General features: G+C 39.4%; 1 protein-coding gene across 5 annotated transcripts in view; it reads left to right on the top strand.

Annotated features, from left to right (window-relative positions):
* NNT (nicotinamide nucleotide transhydrogenase) overlaps positions 1-22,095 on the top strand; it is a 92,510-nt gene that overhangs the window by 25,449 nt on the left and 44,966 nt on the right. For all 5 annotated transcript variants that reach the window (XM_080803546.1, XM_080803548.1, XM_080803545.1 and 2 more), the window contains exons 7-10: positions 351-538; positions 18,504-18,637; positions 18,922-19,113; positions 19,795-19,948. In XM_080803546.1, coding sequence (XP_080659672.1) covers positions 351-538; positions 18,504-18,637; positions 18,922-19,113; positions 19,795-19,948 — 668 coding nt within the window. The remainder of the gene's footprint in view (positions 1-350; positions 539-18,503; positions 18,638-18,921; positions 19,114-19,794; positions 19,949-22,095) is intronic.

Here is a 22,095-nt window from a genome sequence, read left to right as displayed (position 1 = left end):
AAACAAACAAACAAAGGAAAAAAAAAAGAGGCAAACCAAGTAACAGACTCTTAACTGTAGAGAGCAAACTGGTTACCAGAGGGGAGGTAGGTGGGGGCATGGGTGAAACAGGTGGTGGGGATTAAGGCGTGCACCTGTTGTGATGAGCACTGGGTGATGTATGGAAGTGTTGCCTCACTATATTGTACATCTGAAACTAATATTACACTGTATGTTAACTAATTGGAATTTAAATAAGTAAAAACTTTTTAAAAAACCTCAAAAACCCCCCAAAATGTGTAGGTAAAAGCTGATCTTGATTTCTGTTAAGGGCCTAAAATAACCACCGCTTTCCCTTCAATAATCACCAGAGCTGCAGCTTTGGAGCAGTTCAAGTCTCTTGGTGCTGAGCCCTTGGAGGTGGACTTGAAGGAATCTGGTGAGGGGCAAGGAGGATATGCAAAAGAGATGTCCAAAGAGTTCATTGAAGCTGAAATGAAACTCTTTGCCCAACAGTGCAAGGAGGTGGACATTCTCATCAGCACAGCGCTGATTCCAGGTACGTCCTTAAGCTCACGCTTATCAGCAGAGCACTTTGACTGGTGGTATTTCAAAAGGACAGTGAAAGTTGTTTAACATTGGAATTTCTTTAAGTAAAGATTGATTTACTTTCTAGAAAATGAGAAAGCACTGAAAGGCAGAAAGGACAAAAATCGCAGTAGCCCCTAGGTAAAGATGATTATTAATAGTGGGGTGCATTTTTTCCGTATATTTTTACGTAACTTTGTTCATAGTCATATTCTGTATATCATATTGTATTTGTAAGCAATTTCCTTTGTTTATACCCTTGATGAATTGGTTTTTTAATTTACTTCTGTTCCCTTTGTTAAGATACTACATTCTTATTGTAGGACATTCAAACAGTACTGAAAAATACGAAGGAAAAAAGTACAGACCAGAAGTTGCAGCAGAGATGACCATTATTAATATTTTAATCATTTTTCCATACACTAGAGAGAAAGAGAAGGGGACTTGGTGTGTGTGTGTGTGCATGTTTTTGGAAATTCTGGTATATGTTTTTTATTAAAGGATATGACACTTTATCACTTTTTAAATCATTTCCTTTGGCATGTTTGTTCTTTGCAACCAAATTGCAAGCTCTTTGATGGCAGGAATTACTTTTCAATCCTTTACCACATCCTCTTTAAAGAATATTTTTCACTCAATAGATGATTGGTTAAACCTACTGCTTTAGTAAGCAGTTATTATTCAGTAAACAGTAGCTTGATCTAGCAAGATTTTGGCATTGAACAAATGCTCCACCCCTCCTCTTCTCCCTCTCCTTCTGATATTGAATAATGACCACCATGCTAACTCTACTGTTTTCCTTTCTGAAAGGAAGTAGGCCAGATAATGAGAGCTTAGAGGGTTAATGGTTACTTGTGTTAGAATCTTCTAAAGGAGCCTTGCTTTCTCTAGGGGACAGTGGAAAATTAGAGGTTGCTTTGTCATGAGGTCATGGGAGAGGAGAAGTTCTCTTCTGGCATCTTTCCACAACCCCCCAGCTGAATAATGTGTATGCAAGGGCAAGAACTTGAGTGACACCACATCTGTGAGCTTGTAGGGGAAAATACGTCCCCCCAAGTTCTTCTTTCTGTCCTGTTTACCCAGATGATATCAGATAGGTGAGCTGGCCTCTCCAGACACCCACAGCCCACCAGAGCTGGCTAGGGGAAGCAGATGGGACAGGCTAGGGATACAGGGTTAACCCATAGAAGAATCTGTGAATCTAGAAATGAGGTGGGTCGGTTACTGGAGGTGGACGCAGATCAGGCCAGCCAGGGGCTCATGGCAGTGTTGGTGAAGTCTGCTGACTCATGAACAAGCAGTGGCAGGAGAGCGCTGAAGGATTTTGTCCTTTCCTTTTGTGGCAGTGGCTTGTGGCCCAGCTGTTGCACAGGTGACTTTGAAGGAGGGATGGGGTGGCCTTTGCTGTAGCCCCCATCTGACCTTTGGAAGTTAGCTGCATGTTGTGGAGAGGTTATGAGCTGACTAGGTACAACAAGTGGCCAGTAGAGGGTGCTAAAACATTTCCTCATGGAGTAAATGATGCGGACCGGAAGCTGGTTTTAGTCAAGTCGTGTTCTTTTTGGACGTAAGATAATTTGGACATAGTATATAGAATTATTATTGGTGATAAAGCCTAATGTAAGCAATACAACTCAAGACTTCTTATATAAAATGCATACTCTTTTTAGGGCCTACTCCCTCCAATAATATCTTATTTTTTAAATAAGAACTTTATAGTAAGTGTACTTTAGTAAAAGGTCAAATCGTGTAATAGTCTTAAAGAGGATTTGTTAAAGACATTTTGTTAATCTGTTCCACTGAGCCTCTACTGTCTTCGTCTTTTCTGAAGCAGTGATCTGTTCAGAGCATGTTCAAGTTAGATGAAGTGCCTGCCCAGTGGACTGGCCCAGAGCAGGCACTCAGAGGGCTAGTCTTCGGTTACTTTTTTTTCCCTTTTTTAAAAGATTTTATTTATTTATTTGACTCAGAGAGAGAGAGAGATCACAAGTAGGCAGAGAGGCAGGTGGGGTGGGGGCGGGGAAGCAGGCTCTTGATGCGGGGCTTCATCCCAGGACCCTGAGATCAGGACCTGAGCAGAGGCAGAGGCTTAACCCACTGAGCCACCCAGGCATCCCTACATTTTTTTTTTTTTTAAAGTAAAAAAAAAAAAAAGAGAGGAAAAGTTGGTGGGAATATTATGAGGAAGAAGATGATCTTTCTAAAGCTCTTTCTTGTCCCAGGGGGACTGAGACCCGAAAGCGTGAGCATTTCAACAAAAAGATGAAAAGACTTTATAAAGGCACAAATACCCTTTGAAAACCTGTCCTTGGCATTGTACCTTGACTGGTTTATGTCCTGAATCTCTGCATGGGTCACCTGATGTGTGTTGAGCTCCTGAAAGACTCTCGGAACAGAAGCTGTTCTCAAGTTTCCTTGAGTGGATCCAAAGGGGATTAAGTCAAATGTCAGAAGTTGGCCAAGCTCACTTGCTTGGACACAGGTGCTTGGAAGGCTGTACACAGGACCGGATGTGGATAAGAACACTAAGAGGGGGGCATGGGCAGTTAGCTAGCTTCGGGTAGCAACCTTACGGAGCTGGCAAATTTTTGATCCCCCAAGGTGCACTCAGTCTGTGGACTTGAAAGAACAATTACGTTGTGTTTGTGTAGATTGTATGTGGAATGAAATGTCTCTGGAGGTGCTAATTACTATGCTGCCATTTTGTACCACATACTTGTGCCATCATCTGGACTCCCTAGATTGGGGCGGGTGAAGAGTTAAAGGCTCTAGTGTCATTTAATGTAGGTAGCTTCAGGACAGGGCTGACAGTCCCGTTTTGTGGTGCTCTGCACACACGGGAAGACTCCCCAACTTCCCTGTCTGGCTCTTTGTCCTTTGGAGCTACTATTAAAAAGTAAGTCCCTCTGGCCATGTTCAGGTTGTGCTCATAATCTTTTCTGCTAAACTTTTTGAGACTCAAGAGATTTTTCAGCATCTCTGTTGTTCTGGGTGCCATCCTGAGGTCTTCGTTGTTACAGTCTCTTATTTTTCAGTGCTGTCCAAGGAATGAGAGAAAGAACACTCTTTTGTCTCAACTTTTGGATAGGAGCAGTGCAAAGGCTAACTTAAGACTGGGAACCTAGCTTTCTTAAATTTTCCAAAACCAGAATACTTGCCAAATTTGTAATTTGAGGTGGTTAGCTAGGTCTCTCAGGAGATAGAACTGGGAAGCAGTAGGAGGTCTGTCTAGGAGTTAGAAAGTGTTTATTGGTCAGGAAGGAAGATACTCATTGCTTGATTATAAATTATAATATCATAGGTCATATATGCTGGGACGTCTTTTTAGGCACAATACAGATTATGGTAATGATACTTTTCTAGGTAAGGTCTGTAGAATATACCCTATAAAGGATACTTGTGATAATTCTACATGACTCGGAGAATTGGGAGGGGCTGTTTTCCCCGACATGCAAAGGCTATATGCATGGGACAGCAAACTAGAGATATTTTGCCATTGCCTGGAAAACGAGCATTGGTTCTCCATCTGACATTACTTGTCTTTTTGAAATCTGTCTATCCCGAAGAGTAGAAATACGGCACACGGGACGCCTGGGTGGCTCAGTTGGTTAAGCAGCTGCCTTCGGCTCAGGTCATGATCCCAGCGTCCTGGGATCGAGTCCCACATCGGGCTCCTTGCTCCGCGGGGAGCCTGCTTCTCCCTCTGCCTCTGCCTACCACTCTGTCTGCCTGTGCTCGCTCGCGCTCTCTCTCTAACAAATAAATAAATTAAAAAAAAAAAAAAAGAAATACGGCACACAAGAATACTTTTTCACAGTAACGTTCAAACTTATGTTCAGGCAAGAGAATAATTGATACAGTGATATACTCTCACATTTGTGAAAACCACGAAGATAATATTGTTTTCATGCCTCTACAGAGTTTTGGCCCAAAGTCCATGTTTATTGTTTGGAGAGACTGGTCTTTTCCTTCTCTGTAAGCAAGAGGATCTCACAGTACAAAACTATAGAGATCAGTCGTTTCTAATTTTCTTTTTTAAATTATTTATTGTGTTTTACTGACTGATCTAATTCATGGGTCCTCCTTCCCTCCCTTAAAATTATCATATGGCTGTATGGAATTTTGTAATATTACTTCTACGAATTTTCATTTGTTTTGAGAGTTTTGAAGGACGGAGAGAAAGACTTAAGTGTTGCAACATCAAGGGTTGGTAACCACAGGCTGTCTACACACCTCTTGGTAGCTTTCAGCACAAACAGGGCAACTTGTCATCAGGAGGAAGATGCCAAGATGGGGGAGTGTTCATTACCATTTATCAGTCGTGACTTCTGAGAGTGTGTTTGAGCACACTTAGTGAGTTATTGGGCCAAATTTAACAAATGGTCTGCTAGGAAAATTTACGGCACAGAATTATATTCTGGTTTGGTCTGTAATTTCTCCAAAAGTGTGTTGCAAGATTGGAAGCATTGTGTTCCCTTCCCTGGCAGTCCCTGAGTTGAAAAGGATTGGGAGGCCGAGGCCGTCTCTGGGGAAGAACCCTGGATGGAGTTACTGCGAGCAGCTAGTGTGGCCCTCCACGTGCATTTCAGTATTTTCCTTCTTTCCACTCTCCCTATACTTTCTTGTGCCTCCGTGTTGGGGTGGTCTAGCTGCTCTAAGAAAGCAAGGCAAAAGCTCAGACATTACGGAAATTTACTCCTTGCTCAAGTTAACAGGAATGGGCGGTTGACACACTGGTGGGCATCTCTCCTTCACGTGATTGTCTGGGGATTCGGGTAGGACAGCGTTGCCGTTGTCGTCATTATGAGGCTCTGAAGGGCACTCTAGGCACGGTCTCTCTTCCAGTTAGCCGGAAGGGATGGGGACATAGAAGAATGTGCCTAGGATGCCAAGAAATGCCACCTACCACTCCTGCTCACGTTTCTTCGGAAGACTTAGTCATATGGCCAAACCTAACTGTTAAGAGAAGCTGGGAATTGTTGCTTTGCTGTGTGTGCAGGAATAACAGAACATCGTATTAGTCTGCTAATTAGTTAGCTAATTAGTAGCTAATTTTGCTAAGAAAATCCCAGTTTAAACAAGGTGTTTATTTTCTCTCAGTCTGGAGGTTGGCGGTCCCAGGTCAAGGCATAGGCAGGTCTGGTTTTCTTCCGCGTCCTCTCTGGCTTGTAGATGGTTCTGTTCTTGCTGTGTCCTCACATGGTCTTGGCCTCTTTTCATATCCACATTTTCTCTTATTTTAAGGATATCCGTCAGACTGGATTAGGGCCCAGCCTAATTGCTTCATTTTAACTTAATTATCTCTCTAAAGGCCATCGCTCCAAATACAGTCCTATTTTAAGGTACTAGGGGTTAGGGCTCCAACATAGGAATTTTCTGGGGACACAATTCAGCCCAAAACAAACATGGATTTTGGTGAGCAGCTAATAGGTTTTTCCTTTTTCTCACTTTGTAGTTTTATCTGCTCATGTTTAATGCATTCACAGGGGATCAGATCTTGGATTTAGAGCCTGATAGAGTAGATTCAGATGCTAGGTCCACTGCCTGATAGCTGGCTGATGTGTCTCTCTGAACCTCCAAGTCTTCATCTCTGAAAATGGGGTAAAATTTTTATCCCATAGAGCTCTTTCATGAGTAGATGAAGAAAACAATCCCATGTAGGGCCTGGCATAGAGAACATTAGTGTTATTCTCTTTTCTGCCATTGGTGATGCCTGGTTTACAAATGGTACTCAGGACTGAAAACTTACCTCTTTTTTCTTTTTTTAAGATTTTATTTATTTATTTATTTGAGAGAGAGAGAGAGAGAGAGAACGAGCCTGTGCACGCCTGCATAAGCTGAGGGAGGGACAAAGGGAATCAGAATATCAAGCAGACTCCTCGCTGAGTGCGGAGCCCACCTTGGGGCTCAGTCTCATGACCCTGAGATCATGACCTGAACCAAAATCAAGACTCAGACCTAACCAACTGAGCCACCCAGGCACCCCTTGACATTTTTTTTTCCCCCTTGACATTTTTAATAGGAAGTCCAGACAGTCTCAAGGACTCGGTGGAATGTCTAAGACATTCCCTGAAAAACTGCATTTTCCAAAGCTACGCATTTCATTAAGGCTCTTTTGTCAGTTAATCTCATCCTGACCTAAGTTGAATAACATGGGAAATAAGCAGTATTATTTCTATTTTTAAAAATAATCTCTTAATTATTTTATAAAACTAGTAAAATCAGAATGTGTCATAAATATTCATTGCTTCAGTTTTTAAGGCATTTGGTAGCAAAGGTACATTTAAGCATGTGTTGGAAGGAACACAAAGAATGTTGTAATTTATGGAAGAATATAGATGTTGTACGTTTAAGAATGTATACCTTATATTTTTCTGGGGTGCCTGGGTGGCGCAGTCGGTTGAGCATCTGCCTTTCGCTCAGGTCATGATCCCGGGGTCCTGGGATCAAGTGCCACATCAGGCTCTTTGCTCAGCGGGGAGCCTGCTTCTCCGTCTGCCTGCTGCTCCCTCTGCTTGTGCTCTCTCTCTCTGACAAATAAATAAATACAATCTTAAAAAAAAAAGAATATTATACTTTCATGCTACAATTTAAATATGGTAGACTATCTGTTTTTTTAAGAATTTCTACTTCTTATGGAGCCATGGTAAAATCTTGACAAATTTTGATTTTTATTTATACAGAATTTTGCAGCTATGAGAGGTGGATTATTAAGATAATCCTTAAAAATTTTTTTTATGAATGTGTCCTTTAATAATTAGGTAAAAGCTTGTTTTTAGTTTTTTTCATTAAACAGATCTTTCGGGATTTCTCTAATTTGCTGAAATATGCTGTTGACTAATCGTATTTCGTAAGTATTACATTTAGAAATATCTCACGGCATTCAATTTGTAAAAGCCAAGGTTTTGCTGGCCTGGCTTTCTCTCTGTTCCTTATACAAATAATTAATTGTGCAGAGAAAACTTGTCTCTACTGTTATGGATAGAACTCACATGTTAAATACTCTGCTTGGCTCTTTAAGCTTGGGTTAGAATCTCTGTTCCTGACCATAGCTGTCTAAAGCTTAGCCAGTGATAACATAGAAGGAGGGGTTGAATCAGTATGTTGCTCCATGTACCATGAGGCTGGCTAAATCAGACCCAGTAGATGAAAGACCCATGGATCACATAGTCTGCAGTTTCTTGCCACTTCTGGTCGATTACGTAATCAATCATCTGTTTTTCTTATAGGTATACGTAAGTGTATAAAAACCCTTTTGTCCTTCTCTGTAGGCATTTTTATAGCTTAAGAGCCAAAGCTTTAACCCCCATCTGTGATTTTGAAATTCCACAAGAGCCTTTGGTATGTATTGATTACGATGACTTTGGCTGTCAGAAGCAGAAATTCCTGCACATTCAGCCTTAAACAGAAAGGATATTTCTTGGGTTATGTATGCAGACAAAGTCCAGTCAGAAGTGTGGGTAGGTGTGCTGACATCAGGGGGCTTTCACTGTGCTCCTGTGTTCTCTTGCATTGCCCTGCTCTGTGAGTTGGCCCTATCCTCAGTGCTGGAAGGCAACAGCGGGTTGAGCCCTCTGGAGTGCCCAACACAATGTCCACAGGACAAGACAGGTTAGTTCCGATGGCTCCTTCTTTTTTTTTTTTTTTTTTTTTAAAAGACTTTATCCATTTGACAGACAGAGATTACAAGTAGACAGAGAGAGAGAGGGAGGGGGAAGCAGCCTCACCGCCGAGCAGAGAGCCCCATGCGGGGCTCGATCCCAGGACCCTGAGATCATGACCTGAGCCGAAGGCAGAGGCCTCAACCCACTGAGCCACCCAGGTGCCCCTCGATGGTTCCCTCTTGAAGAGGAAGGAAACTTCTTTTTCAGAAGCCCCGAGCAAACCTTCCCATGTTCTTACTGGCCTTCATTGGGTTAGTGTCCATCTCTGAGCCAGTTCATGGAGACAGGGCAATGAGGTACCCCTTGGCTTACATCTGGATTTCTGAACTGGTCACTAATAAGGTGATAAGATTACCCTTAGGCCAACCAGCCTGCATCTGGAGTGGTTTCTGGGGTCAAGTTCCTAGGCTGTGTGGAGAAAATGGAAATCAGAGTAGTGACCGGAGGACAAACAAAGTGGGTGCTGGGTAAACAACAGCACTCAGTGCAAAATTGTGTACTATTAATAATGACATTTCTTTATGTAGAGATGCTGTAGTTCAGAATGTCTTTACATGCTGTACTTTCCATTGAATCAATGTATAGTATCGCATTATGTTAAAAATTCTCCTTGTCTTGTTAGTGCTTGTTCATGAGATACTCGTTTTGGTTTGGATAAATATATTCTGTAATTTGTATTTTTAATGTCTTTGCTACTATATTGTTAAATATACTATGACCTTGTTAAAGCAGAAAGTTTTTCTTGAGCTTGTCTAATTGGATGCCTTATAGGTCAGGAAGTTAGGAGTTTCCCCCATCCAATTACATACTATTGAATAATTCCAGTAAATAATGCTAAAACTTCTTTAGAATCATTTTAGAATTTTGTGGTAAATCCATTTCATCTTGGTGTCTTTTTTTTTTTTTAAGATTTTATTTATTTATTAGAGGGAGAGAGAGCGAGCGAGCAAAAGAGAGCACAGGTGGAGGGGAGGGGCAGAGGCAGAGGGAGAAGCAGACTGCTCGCTGAGCAGGGCTCATGACCAGAGCGGATGGCAGATGATTAACCGACTGAGCCACCCAGGCTCCCCTTGGTGTTTTGTCCTTAATATTTTTAGTGGTTTCCTCTTAATTTGTTTGTTTGTTTGTTTGATGTGATTAAAGTTGTCTGTGAGGGCTTGATTCTTTTCCCGGTAGAGTCTGAGAATTTATTGATTTCAGATGATCATATTAAGCCTGATTTATTCAATGAGGTATAATATATTGAAACTTTCTGGTAACTCTTTACTCATTGGTATTTAGTTTAAGCTAAATCACTCTTTCTGAATATCGTCTTGCAGAGAGGGCAATGATATATTTTTTTGCTATATAGCCCTAGTTGTTACAGCTATTTTTTCTTTCTTTCTTTCTTTTTCTTTTTAAGTAATCTCTATACCTATGTGGGGCTTGAACTCATGACCCTGAGATCGAGACTAAGAGTCACATGCTCTTCCAATCCAAGCCAGCCAGGTGCCCCTAAAGCTGTTTTCAGAAATGAGTAATTTTTCTAGAAATTTCATTTTTGTAAAAGATTTTTTTTTATTTATTTGGGGAGGAGGGGAGAGAGAGAGTAAGCAGGAAGGGGAAGGGCAGAGGAAGAGGGAGAGAGCAAATCTCAAGCAGGCTCGTCTCTGGGCGTGGAGCTGGATGCAGGGCTCAGTCTCACAACCCTGAGATCATGACCCAAGCTGAAACCAAGAGTTGGATGCTTAACTGACTCAGCCAGCCAGGCACCTCTGGAAGTTTCTAACTTTAATACTTTTAAAACTTAATCTTAGCGTTCAATTAATGAGAAAATACATAGTATGAAAAGAATTCGATGAATTCTTAAACTGTGACTTCAGTCATATTTAAGAATGTATGTGTGTGGATCACAGCCATACATCCACACAGCTAGAAATGGTGCACAGGTGAGGCACTTTTTCAGCCTGGAGCCAATTCTGATGCACACAGAGATTCAAGGATACTCACCCAAATCTATGCCATCCCTGCTCACCCTGAATAATGGCCAACCAGTTAGGAAACTATGACATTTTTTAGATGACTGCTTTAAATACCTCAACTGTTTTGGATAATGTAACTGTTCACTAAGCTTTGAATGTAGCTTCTTTCAGTCCTAAAATATTAGTCTTCAGAGTTACAGGGAAAATTTTCCTTCCCTATCCAGCCTGCACATGGTAGGCACTAAATAGTAGTTGAGTGAATGAAAAAATGAATATTCGAATGATGACTGTGATGGCACGATGTCCTACCATTGCCTTGGCTAAGATATGGAAACAAACATCCCCCACTGGGAGAGAACAGAATAATCTTACCATGAATGTGATGTCCAAGAACCAGGAGGAACCAAGAAATATTTCATGAAGTTGGACATCAGGTCAGATCTCTTAGCCACAGTTTGCATTGTGCCAGGAAGTACATAAAAAAAAAATTCTCTCCTTGTTGATTTTTTTCTGTCACATTTTCTGTTGTCATTGTTGTTTTGGGTGGTGGTGGTTTGAGGAAATGTAACAATTTTGGTCTTTTTGTGTAGCTCATGTTTTGCAGATAAAATTATAAAATTAACAGAAATGAGCAAAGGGGAAAGCCCAGTTGTGCCTGCTTAACAAAACAAAACAAAACACCTCTTACTGCCTTTTTTTTTCTTTTTTTTTTTTTTTGGTTTGTTTGTTTCTCTTACTGCCTTTTAAGAAGATTAACTCCTCTGCCTTTTTTTTTTTTTTTTTTTTTGTAGGATTTTATTCATTTACTTTAGAGAGAGAGCAAGCAAGAGAGAGCATGAGCATGGTGGCAGGGAGGGCAGAAGGAGAAGCAGACTCCCCACTGAGTGGGGAGCTGATGCAGGGTTCGATCTCAGGACCCCAGGATCATGATCTGAGATGAAGCCATATGCTTAACCGACTGAGCCATCCAGGCTTCCCTTTATTTCTTTTTAATTAAAAAAAAATTTTTTTTTAAATTTTCAGTGTTCCAGTATTCATTGTTTATGCACCATACCCAGTGCTCCAAATACGTGCCCTCCTTAATACCCACTACCAGGCTCACCCAACCCCCCACTGCCTCCCCTCCGAAACCCTCAGTTTGTTCCTCAGAGTCCATAGTCTCTCTTGCTTCATCTCCCCCTCCGATTTCCCCCAATTCACTTTTCCTTTCCTTCTCCTAAGGTCCTCCATGTTATTCTTTATGCTCCACAAGTAAGTGAAACCATATGATAATTGACTCTCTCTACTTGACTTATTTCACTCAGCATATCTCCTCCAGTCCCATCCATGTTGATACAAAAGTTGGATATTTATCCTTTCTGATGGAGGCATAATACTCCATTGTATATATGGACCATATCTTCTTTATCCATTTGTTTGTTGAAGGGCATCTTGGCTCTTTCCACAGTTTGGCGACCGTGGCCATTGCTGCTATGAACATTGGGGTACCGATGGCCTTTCTTTTCACTACATCTGTATCTTTGAGGTAAATACCCAGTAGTGCAATTGCAGGGTCATAGGGAAGCTCTATTTTTAATTTCTTAAGGAATCATCACACTGTTTTCCAAAGTGGCTGCACCAACTTGCATTCCCACCAACAGTGTAAGAGGGTTCCCCTTTCTCCACATCCTCTCCAACACTTGTTATTTACTATCTTGTTAATTTTGGTCATTCTAACTGGTATAAGGTGGTATCTCAATGTGGTTTTGATTTGAATCTCCCTGATGGCTAATGATGATGAACATTTTTTCATGTGTCTGTTAGCCATTTGTATGTCTTCTTTGGAGAATGTCTGTTCATGTCTTCTGCCCATTTTTTGATGTGATTATCTGTTTTTTGAGTTTTGAGTTTGAGGAGTTCTTTATAGATCTTGGATATCAGCTCTTTGTCTGTAGTGTCATTTGTGAATATCTTCTCCCATTCCGTGGGTTGCCTCTTTGTTTTGTTGACTGATTCCTTTTCTGTGCAGAAACTTTTGATCTTGATGAAGTCCCAAAAGTTCATTTTCACTTTTGTTTCCTTTGCCTTTGGAGACGTGTCTTGAAAGAGGTTGCTGTGGCCCATCGAAGAGGTTACTGCCTGTGTTCTCCTCTAGGATTTTGAAAGATTCCTGCCTCACATTTCAAGTTTATCTTTGTGTATGGTGTAAGAGAATGTAAGAGAATTCGAGTTTCATTCTTCTACACATAGCTGTCCAATTTTCCCAGCACCATTTATTGAAGAGACTGTCTTTTTTCCACTGGATATTTTTTCCTGCTTTGTCGAAGATTATTTGACCATAGAGTTGCAGGTCCATATCTGGGCTCTCTACTCTGTTCCACTGGTCTATGTTTCTGTTTTTGTGCCAGTACCATTCTGTCTTGGTGATCACAGCTTTGTAGTAAAGCTTGAAGTCAGGCAATATAATGTCCCAGTTTTGTTTTTCTTTTTCAACATTTCCTTAGCAATTCGGGGTCTTTTCTGGTTCTATACAAATTTTAGGATTGTTTGTTCTAGCACTTTGAAAAATGCCAGGCTCCCCTTTAATCAACTCTTCTGACTTCTGCAGTTATGTCTTGAAACACTTGATATGATCATTTGATCTTTTATTCTTATATCTAGAATCTATACTAGACTGTCTCTAGGGTATTTGGGACATCTCTTTATATTTGAAGGATTTGAATTAAACATTGGATATAGTCTTCTCATTGTTTTATATTGTAAAAGTCTTCCTGTTTGCTATCCATCCTTATTTAGGTCTCTGTCTTACTCTGTAAGTGTTTTAGAAGCACTTTGAAAGGCTGTCCTAACTGTGTAGCTTCATTTGCTGTAGCAATATTCAACTGGTAAGTAAATAGATTGGTCTAATGGCATTTTTAAGTTGTTTTAACTCTTCTAGTACAACTCTTTTTTTTTTAAGATTTTATTTACTTATTTATTTAAGAGAGAAAGCGAGAGAGCATGACTGCACAAGTTGGGGGAGGACCAGGGGGAGAGGGACAGGCAAACCCCAGGCTGAGTGTGGAGCCCAGCTTGGGGCTCAGTCCCAAAACCCTGAGATCATGACCTGAGCCAAAACCAAGAGTCCAATACTTTAACCCGCTGAGCCACCCAGGTATCCCTCTTCCAGTACAACTCTTAATTTATGTCTTCAACCTAGAGAAGAAACTGGTTGTGATTATACAGGAGTACTTTATTTATTTAGGAATACTTTATTATTATTATTATTATTTTATAAAAATAGTATGTGACTTTTGGAAATGCGGTAAAGTACAAAGTAGAAAATAAAGATCGTCTATGATCTCTCTTCTCAGTGAAAAATACTGTTAACATTTTACTGTTTCCTTTTAGCTTTTTTTTCCATGCATTTTTTAAAAAAGATTTTATTTATTTATTTGACAGACAGAGATCACAAGTAGGCAGAGAGGCAGGCAGAGAGAGAGAGAGGGAAGCAGGCTCCCCACTGAGCAGAGAGCCCGATGTGGGGCTTGATCCCAGGACCCTGAGATCATGACCTGAGCCTGAGGGAGAGGCTTAACCCACTGAGCCACCCAGGTGCCCCTCCATGCATTTTTATCCTGTGGGATCAGGACATAATATCATTCTCATTTTTCACATTTATTTTATTTTAAAGATTTTGTTTATTTATTTGGCAGAGAGAGAGAGAGAGAGAGAGAGCACAAGCAGAGGGAGCAGCAGGCAGAGGGAGAGGGAGAAGCAGGGAACCTGATGTGGGACTCAATCCCAGGACCCTGGGAACATGACCTGAGCCGACAGCAGGCACTTAATCAACTGAGCCACCCAGGCGCCCCTCATTTTTCCCATTTTATACTATATCATAAGTTTTCTCCTTCATATAGCATGATGAGTTGTTAAGAAATTTTTGTATATATATTTTTAATGTTGGGGGGGGATTTTATTTTAATGCACCACATTTTATTCAATGGTTAATGCAAAATTGGGCTTTTCATTTAATTCCACTTTTTGTCAATTAAAAATAATGCTCTAACATTTTTTCTGTGTTATTCCATCATGTGTGCCTTCATTTACTTCCCTGGGATTAATCAAATCTTAGAAGTAGAATTACTGGTTGAGTGGATATCAACATTTTTGGCTGGTTGATACATATTGGTAAATTATGCTTTCCTGAAACTTTTGCGTCGTTCATAATCTCATCAATAGATCATCCAGCTAATTGTTTCATTTCAACATTGTTATGATTTTTAAAAGATTTTATTTTTAAGTAATTTCTACATCCAGTGTGGGGTTGAATTTATAACCCCAAGATCATGAGTCTTATGCTCTGCTGAATGAGCCATCCAGATCCCCCCATTATTATGATTTTTTGATTTTTTCATTTTGAGAGACAAAAAAAAGTATCTCACTTTTTGTAACTTTGATTCATATAAGGGTGAACTTTTTTTTTTTAATTTGGTTGTTACCATTTCTTTTAGAATTGACCATTTGTGTTTGTTTTTCATGTATTAGGATCTTAGTGTTTTGTCTTTATTAAATTTTTTATTATATTAAATTAAATTATATTAAATTTTTATTATATTAACTTTTTGTCATATTGATTTTTGAGGAGTATAATACATACATATTTCATATTTGAATCTATTGATGTTTTCCTTATTTTCCCCATTGCTTTAATTTAAGAAATACTTTTTAATTCAAAGACTAGAGAGAGATTCACCAAGGTTTTCCTTTTTTCTTTTTCTTAATGGGTTGATTCTCTCTCTCTCTTTTTTTAAGATTTTATTTATTTATTTGACAGAGATCACAAGTAGGCAGAGAGGCAGGCAGAGAGAGAGAGAGAGGAGGAAGCAGGTTCCCTGCTGAGCAGAGAGCCCGATGTGGGCTCTATTCCAGGACTCTGGGATCATGACCTGAGCAGAAGGCAGAGGCTTAACCCACTGAGCCACCCAGGTGCTCCAGTTCTCTCTCTTTTTAAAAAATTTATTTAAGTGATCTCTGCACCCAATGTGAGGCTTAAACTCAAGACCCCAAGATCAAGAGTGGCATGCTCTCCCGATCGAGCCAGCCAGGTGCCACAAAGGCTCATTCTCTTTTATAATTCATTCTGATCAGTAGAATTTAGAGTTTAGTTTGAAGTCTGATATTAGATTTGGGTAGATTCTCCTCCCCCCATATCTCACTGATCATCTTATACCTTTTGTTCCTTCCATTTTGTGATGTCACATTTATCATATATTACGTTTTTACCCGAGTAGGCCATCAGGGTAAGACAGTATTTTGAAATTGCCTTCTTAGTCTTCCTCTTGAACTATTCTTTTGAGGATTTGCTCATTTGGAACTTTTATTTTCCAAATTTATGTACTTTGCTCCTCTTTTGGCTCTATTTTTTTCCCTTCTGTTTTCAATTTTCATTTCTGCACTTTTAGAATTTTCAAAAAATTAATCCACATGTGAACGCTTAAAGCCAGCTGCACTATTATATTCATCATTGTATTCCCTGTAGCCTTTATTGATTTTTTTTAATTATAAAATTAAAACTAGCTCTTACAGAAAATTTAGGAGATAAAAGCACAAAGAAGAAAATATTCTTACCACTCAAAGATGTCCTGCTATGGTTAAATATTATACAACATAGAATTTACCAGAAACTATATAGTATATGTAGTATTTCATATGTGTATATAAATATATAAAAATTCACATATGTATATATAAATTTTTTTTTACATTAAGGCAGCAGTCTATACATACTATTTTGCTGTGTGCATTTTACTTATAATAGTTTCATGTATTCCAAATATTCCTCCGTGACTTAAATAAATTTTAACTCACCCTCTAGTTATCTGACTAAAGAAATTACTTTTTGTGAAGGAATAGCGTATCCTTTCAAAAATGAATGGAGTTCAGACTGACAGTACAGACAGAACACTTATTATCTTTGTTAAGATGCAAGTGTGTTTACACGTGGTGTGTGTGTGCATTTAAAGTTGTGTCAGCCAGTGCCTAATCGTTTTGTGAAGGTTGAGTGAATAAAATCAAAGACAAATCGGTGGTATATTGGATGTTTTCTAGGGGTCCTAAATGGTTTGGGCCACTTCAAGTCACTAGGGTGACACAGTCCAGAACTGATCCTTAGCTCTCGCTGGGTCAGAAGAAGGAAGGACTCCAGAATTTTTAGGGTGGGAGGAATTAGATGCCAAATTGAATTTGCGAAGCCTATGCCTGTAAAGTGGGGGCCTTTAGAAGTCAAAGGGGGTGCATTTGGACCCAGATTGCCCTGTCAGGCATATCAGCCTAAGACAGGAGGGAACAAGTAAGATGTGAGGAAAAGCTGTTGCAAGCAAGAGGCTGGTTCACGGAGAGGAGGTCGTGGACTAGAAAAGAGGAAAAAGGACGATCAGAAACACCTAGAAAGTACACATTGCACTTGAAGTTTGCCAGTTTACGTGGATGCGACCATGCGACCCATAGCTTTATATTATCGCAGAGCTCAGCAGCATGACCTCCGGGGGCAGGGGGAGGGAGAGTCCTCAGATGTAGGTTCTTTGCGTCCCCAAATTCTTGTGTTTGAGTAAAGTTTAAATATCCAGGATGGCTTTGTTGGACTGTAGTGGGGGAGAGTAGAGGAAAGGAATATTTCCAGAGAATTTTGAGAGGTGGTGAAGCTGCCAGGACTTCAGAGTGTTGTCTCTTGGGGAAAATACCTCCTCATTCTTGCTCTTTCGTGGAGAGTCAAGGGGTTATCCAACAAACCATGTGACAGCTGGCCCTGTGTGGCTGGAACAGAAGGTCCAGGGGGGCAGTCATGAGAGAAAATGAGAGAAAGAGTGCTGATACCCAGTCAGGAAGGCCTTCAGTAAGAGGAGGCCTGGGATTTGGACTTTATCTTGGCAGTATACAGTTGGCGTTGAGAAAGAGAGAAGTACTATATAAATACCCCTTTGTACCTTTACAACTCTTTTTTTCCACATGTGCTACAAATCTTTATTTTTCTTTTTTTGAATCACATGTATTCCAACCAAGTGGTTTGAAAAACAGATTATTATAGTGCAAATTTTATTTTATATTAATTTCCATTTATAAAATCGATAGTGGTCTTTCTAAAATTCTGTAAACAGAGTTGAAAACTTTCTGAAAGAGGAGATAATGATACTTAGGCTATTAACTCTCTACTTTCCTACTACCAGTCTCACAAGTTTTTTCCTTTGTCTTTTGGGTAACACATATATTGTTCCGTGAAACTTGAGCATCATAATATACTGAGGTGTGGGCCCTATTGAATGTTACTAATATAGGTTAGGTTGAAAAATCTTTACGTTTGGTGCTTTATCTTCTACATAAGAATCAGTGAATGAAATTTTTTTTCTAACTATTTTATTTGTTTATTTGACAGAGATCACAAGTAGGCAGAGAGGCAGGCAGAGAGAGAGGGGGAAGCAGGCTCCCCGCTGAGCAGAGAGCCCGATGCAGGGCTCGATCCCAGGACCCTGAAATCATGACCTGAGCTGGAGGCAGAGGCTTTAATCCACTGAGCCACCCAGGCACCCTGTCAGCGAATGAATTTTAGGTGTGAACTATCTCATGGCTAGAGTGTTCTGTGAGAACAAAGTTCTTTTCTGCTTATCTACCAGTATATTCTGAGCACTAGTATAGGGCTAGACTCACCAGAAGCAGAATTAACAGTGTGCAGAGGGAATAAAAGTGTATGCATGATTCCCAATTCTAATCCCAAACTGGGATTTCCTATTGTTTTCATTTCATGGCATTCCTCTGTCTCTCCTTGGAGTTATCCGGTGTTAAATGAAGGTAGATTAATAAAACATGTGGGAAAGTCTGGTGAAGTTTGTTAAGATGCTTGGAAATATTTAATTTAATTTAATTAATATTTAATTTAATTTAATTCATAAATTACTATTGAATATTCCCTTGACAGTTGTGATCTTTATGAATTGTCCAATTCAGGTACACATATTTTCCTTAATAGCTTACTATATGCATTTAAAAAGAAACGGGCCAAATGTTTGTGTTTTCATGAGTGCCCCGGATGTAAACCCATCTGGAAGAGCAGTGTTGCATGAAGTAAAGGGCGAGATCCCTCCTGCATGTCGGCTTTGCAGTTCCTACTCACAACATTTCTTCCTAGGAGGATGACCAGTTTCGCCGGTGTGATGGACTTTCGGGGTATCTTGGAAGAGTTAAAATTTCAGATGTTACGTTACATTTTTGAGTGTCCAGAGACGACTATAATAATTAGGAAATAAGAGTTTGAAGAAAGCATAACATAATTTGTGCTGTTCTCTTTGATTTTTATCAGGTAAAAAAGCTCCAGTTTTATTTAGTAAAGAGATGATTGAGTCAATGAAGGAAGGTTCAGTTGTTGTGGATTTAGCTGCCGAGGCTGGCGGAAACTTTGAGACCACTAAGCCAGGAGAACTCTATGTCCATAAGGTATAGCAAACAGCTTCTTCTGTGTACGAACCAACTCCCATGTCTTCAGTGATCTGTAAGGGAATGTTTATTCCTTTAAGTATTCAGAGAAACTGAGGCCTGAAAATTTTTAAAATTAAAAACAGGCATATTTAAAGCTCTTTTGAAATCTGTATTTGTTTGTGAGATGTGTATATATTTCTAAAGGTGTGTAATTTCACAACTTAGCCTTGGCTATGGCTGAGATGTGTCCTAGAAGGAATGTGAAGAGATCGACCTTTCTGACTGTAGTTTTGTTCATGCAGGGAGTTACTCACATCGGCTACACAGACCTTCCCAGCCGAATGGCCACGCAGGCCAGCACCTTATATTCCAACAACATCACCAAACTCCTGAAGGCCATCAGCCCTGACAAAGATAATTTTTATTTTGAAGTGAAAGATGACTTTGACTTTGGTACGATGGGTCATGTCATTAGAGGAACTGTAGTGATGAAGGTAAGTGAAGAGACCTGTTGTTCCCTCCTGAGTTTTCATTAGAACTGTGTCTTAAGATTTCTGTTTTATGGAAGGATCCTATGTTGGAACTGAGATATAATCTAATAAAGGGTTGATGTGTTGGGTTTATACCCATTAAAAGGTGTTTAGAAATGCAGAATGATTTAAAGAAAAATATCACAAAGGCTTATATACACTTGAACTCATCCAAAACATGCATTGCTTTTGAAAAACAGAAACAAGCAAAACAAAAAACCAGAACTGAATAAGGTAAAAGTTTAATTTTCCCCTTGCCACCTATCTCCTTTTAGGGGATTGGTCTGTGTTTTTTCCATATATGTTCTGTGCATATAGAAATTATGTATCCATGCATGTGTAACATTCTATATTTATACACACATATGTATTTATATAAAATAAGTTATAAGTGACATGAATTTATTTAAGATTACATTTGAGAGGCGCCTGGCCGGCTCAATCAGTAGAGCATACCACTCTTGATCTCAGGGTTGTAAGTTCAAGCCCCACGTTGGGTGTAGAGATTGTTTAAAAATAGATCTTTTAAAAAAATATGTTTAAAAGAACAGTTTTTCCCCACCCCCAGTACAGTCACTATCTTCTGTGTTTTTGACATGCTGGACTGACTGTTAAAAAAAAGTCTGTTTTTCTAATTTCTATTAGGATGGTGAAGTGATTTTCCCCGCTCCCACCCCAAAAAATATTCCTCAAGGTGCCCCAGTAAAACCGAAGACAGTGGCTGAGCTGGAAGCTGAGAAAGCAGCTACCGTCACCCCCTTCAGGAAGACGATGACTACGGCTTCTGCATATACAGCTGGTGAGAGCCCCGTTCATGAGGGTGGAGTCCTGATGGTTTGGATTTTGTAAGAAATGCATTAAGTGTCAAAATCAGTGAATGAGATCCTGTTGTCCTCTTTTGGATTCCATGAGGAAGCAGACCTGTTAGAAGCAAGTTTACGTAAATGGGTTGCTAGTCTCACCTCCATGGCCTTGGGGACCGCACTGATGGCTGACCCCAGAGATACAGGCACTCGCTAGATACTGGAATAAATGTGTGTGAAAGCGTAGACGGGCTGTTAATGCTTTTCTGTCATAGAAAACATTTAAAATACAGCTGTTAAGAGTTTCATCTTACATCAAATATTATCAGGTAGTGATGTGTGTCAGATTGTGTTGGTGCTAAGTGCCTATATATGGGGTTATTTATTTATCTTCATGAGTTATAAAACGTCAGTTATGATTGTCTGCATGTTGGGTAAGACTGGGGAACCACATGTTTGCGGTGAAGAATAAACAGTAGGAGACAGGTATGGCCCTTGGTTCTTTGTCTAACATCCTAAGTTCTTCACCTAGTAACAAATTTCAGCTTTTAAATTTTCATTTCTTTAAAATTTAACACAAATTCTTGGCCTTTTTCATCTTTATGAAAACATTAAACAGTTGCTGTAAAATAGTGGTAAATAATCATTCTGGTTATGAAGTGTTAGAGTCTAAAATATGGACATTTGGTTTTTAAATTGGTTTCTCTCTCATCAAATGAATTAAAATTATTTAGATCTACTTGGAGCCAAAACAAAAACAAAACAAAAGCAAACTATAAAGAATTAAGGACCAGCAGCAGGCACACAATTCTTGTAGCCTCAGCATTCTCCAAATTCCCCTGTGAGCCCAGATGTTTGAAAGAGAAAAATGTAACTCTCCTTGAAGAAAGAGCAATTCTCAGCAAGATGACTGAAAGCCTCTGGTTGTGAACATGGGGAATAAATGGGGCAGTGTCCCTACTTGCACTTGCTTGTTAAAAAAAAAAAAGAAAGAAACCAGATTATTATATTGTACCTGGAGAAAATCCTTGGGAGGACTGTAAATTTCCATTTCTCTTTGCGATTCGTGAGGAAATACAGCGAGTCACGTATGATGTTTTATTTTTCTAGGTTGCTCTTTCATTCGTTAAGGTTTATTGTATTTTAATAGATATGAAATTAGCATATTTTAGTGAATAAAAGAATGGCCTGATACTTGTTTTTCTTTACCTTAAACTTCTTCCTTTATAATAAACACAAGTATTTTTCTTTTATGTGTGTGTTAGGAATCTATTTGAATAGCATTCTCTAAAGAATATGATTTGCTTTCTTTTCCCTTTCTTTTTTTTCCTCTGTCTTTCTCTTTCCTTTGTTACAAACACTATAGAAATACATTATTATTATTAAATATACTATAGAAAAGACATTAGTTTACTAAAGAGTTGATTAAAAAAACCTTCACATAGGTGATTTTTATCTTAAATGCCCAATAAAAAATGGACTCCAGATTATGATAATTTAGTGCTGCTTGATTAATGTGCTGATTTAATGAATGGTAGGCATTGCACTAAATACTTCATATGCCTTAATCTATTTACTCTCTACAAGACCTCAGTGAGGTGGGCATATTATTTTTTTCTTTTTCCAGGTGAGGACAGAGAGGGTTAGTAATTTTACAGATGATGATACTATGGCACAGAGAAGTTAAGTAACTTGCCTGAGATCACACAGCTAGCAAGCAGCAGGCCCACAGTTTGAACGAGGCAGTCTGGCTTATGAAAACATATTCTTAACCACAACTCTATATAGCTTCTCTGATGTTTAATTAGAGCACAAAACAATATTCTGTCTCCTCTCCCTCCAGATGGTCAACAGGCCATGTATTGGAACCCTGGGCATTTTATATGTGGGTAGAGCAATATAAATTAAAACTGCAGTCTTATTACATGATCTAAAGTAAAATTAATGTCAATTCCTAGATGTTCTAGCTGTGCCACTTATAAAGAAATACTTTGTATCAAGGGGGAAAAAAGTACCTTACTCAAGAAAGTTGAATTCCAGCTCCCTAGTGCCCCCTTTGCATTCTGTTTTTACTGACCACTAGGTAACCCTTCCTTCTGTTGCAGAACAGCAGTCCACATGGTTGCTATTAGGAAAGGCAATA

Source organism: Martes martes (genome assembly GCF_963455335.1).
Source record: "Martes martes genome assembly, chromosome: 5".
NCBI classification, from domain to species: domain Eukaryota; kingdom Metazoa; phylum Chordata; class Mammalia; order Carnivora; family Mustelidae; genus Martes; species Martes martes.
Note: the sequence above shows the minus strand (reverse complement) of the source record. Positions and strands in the feature narration are given on the sequence as shown.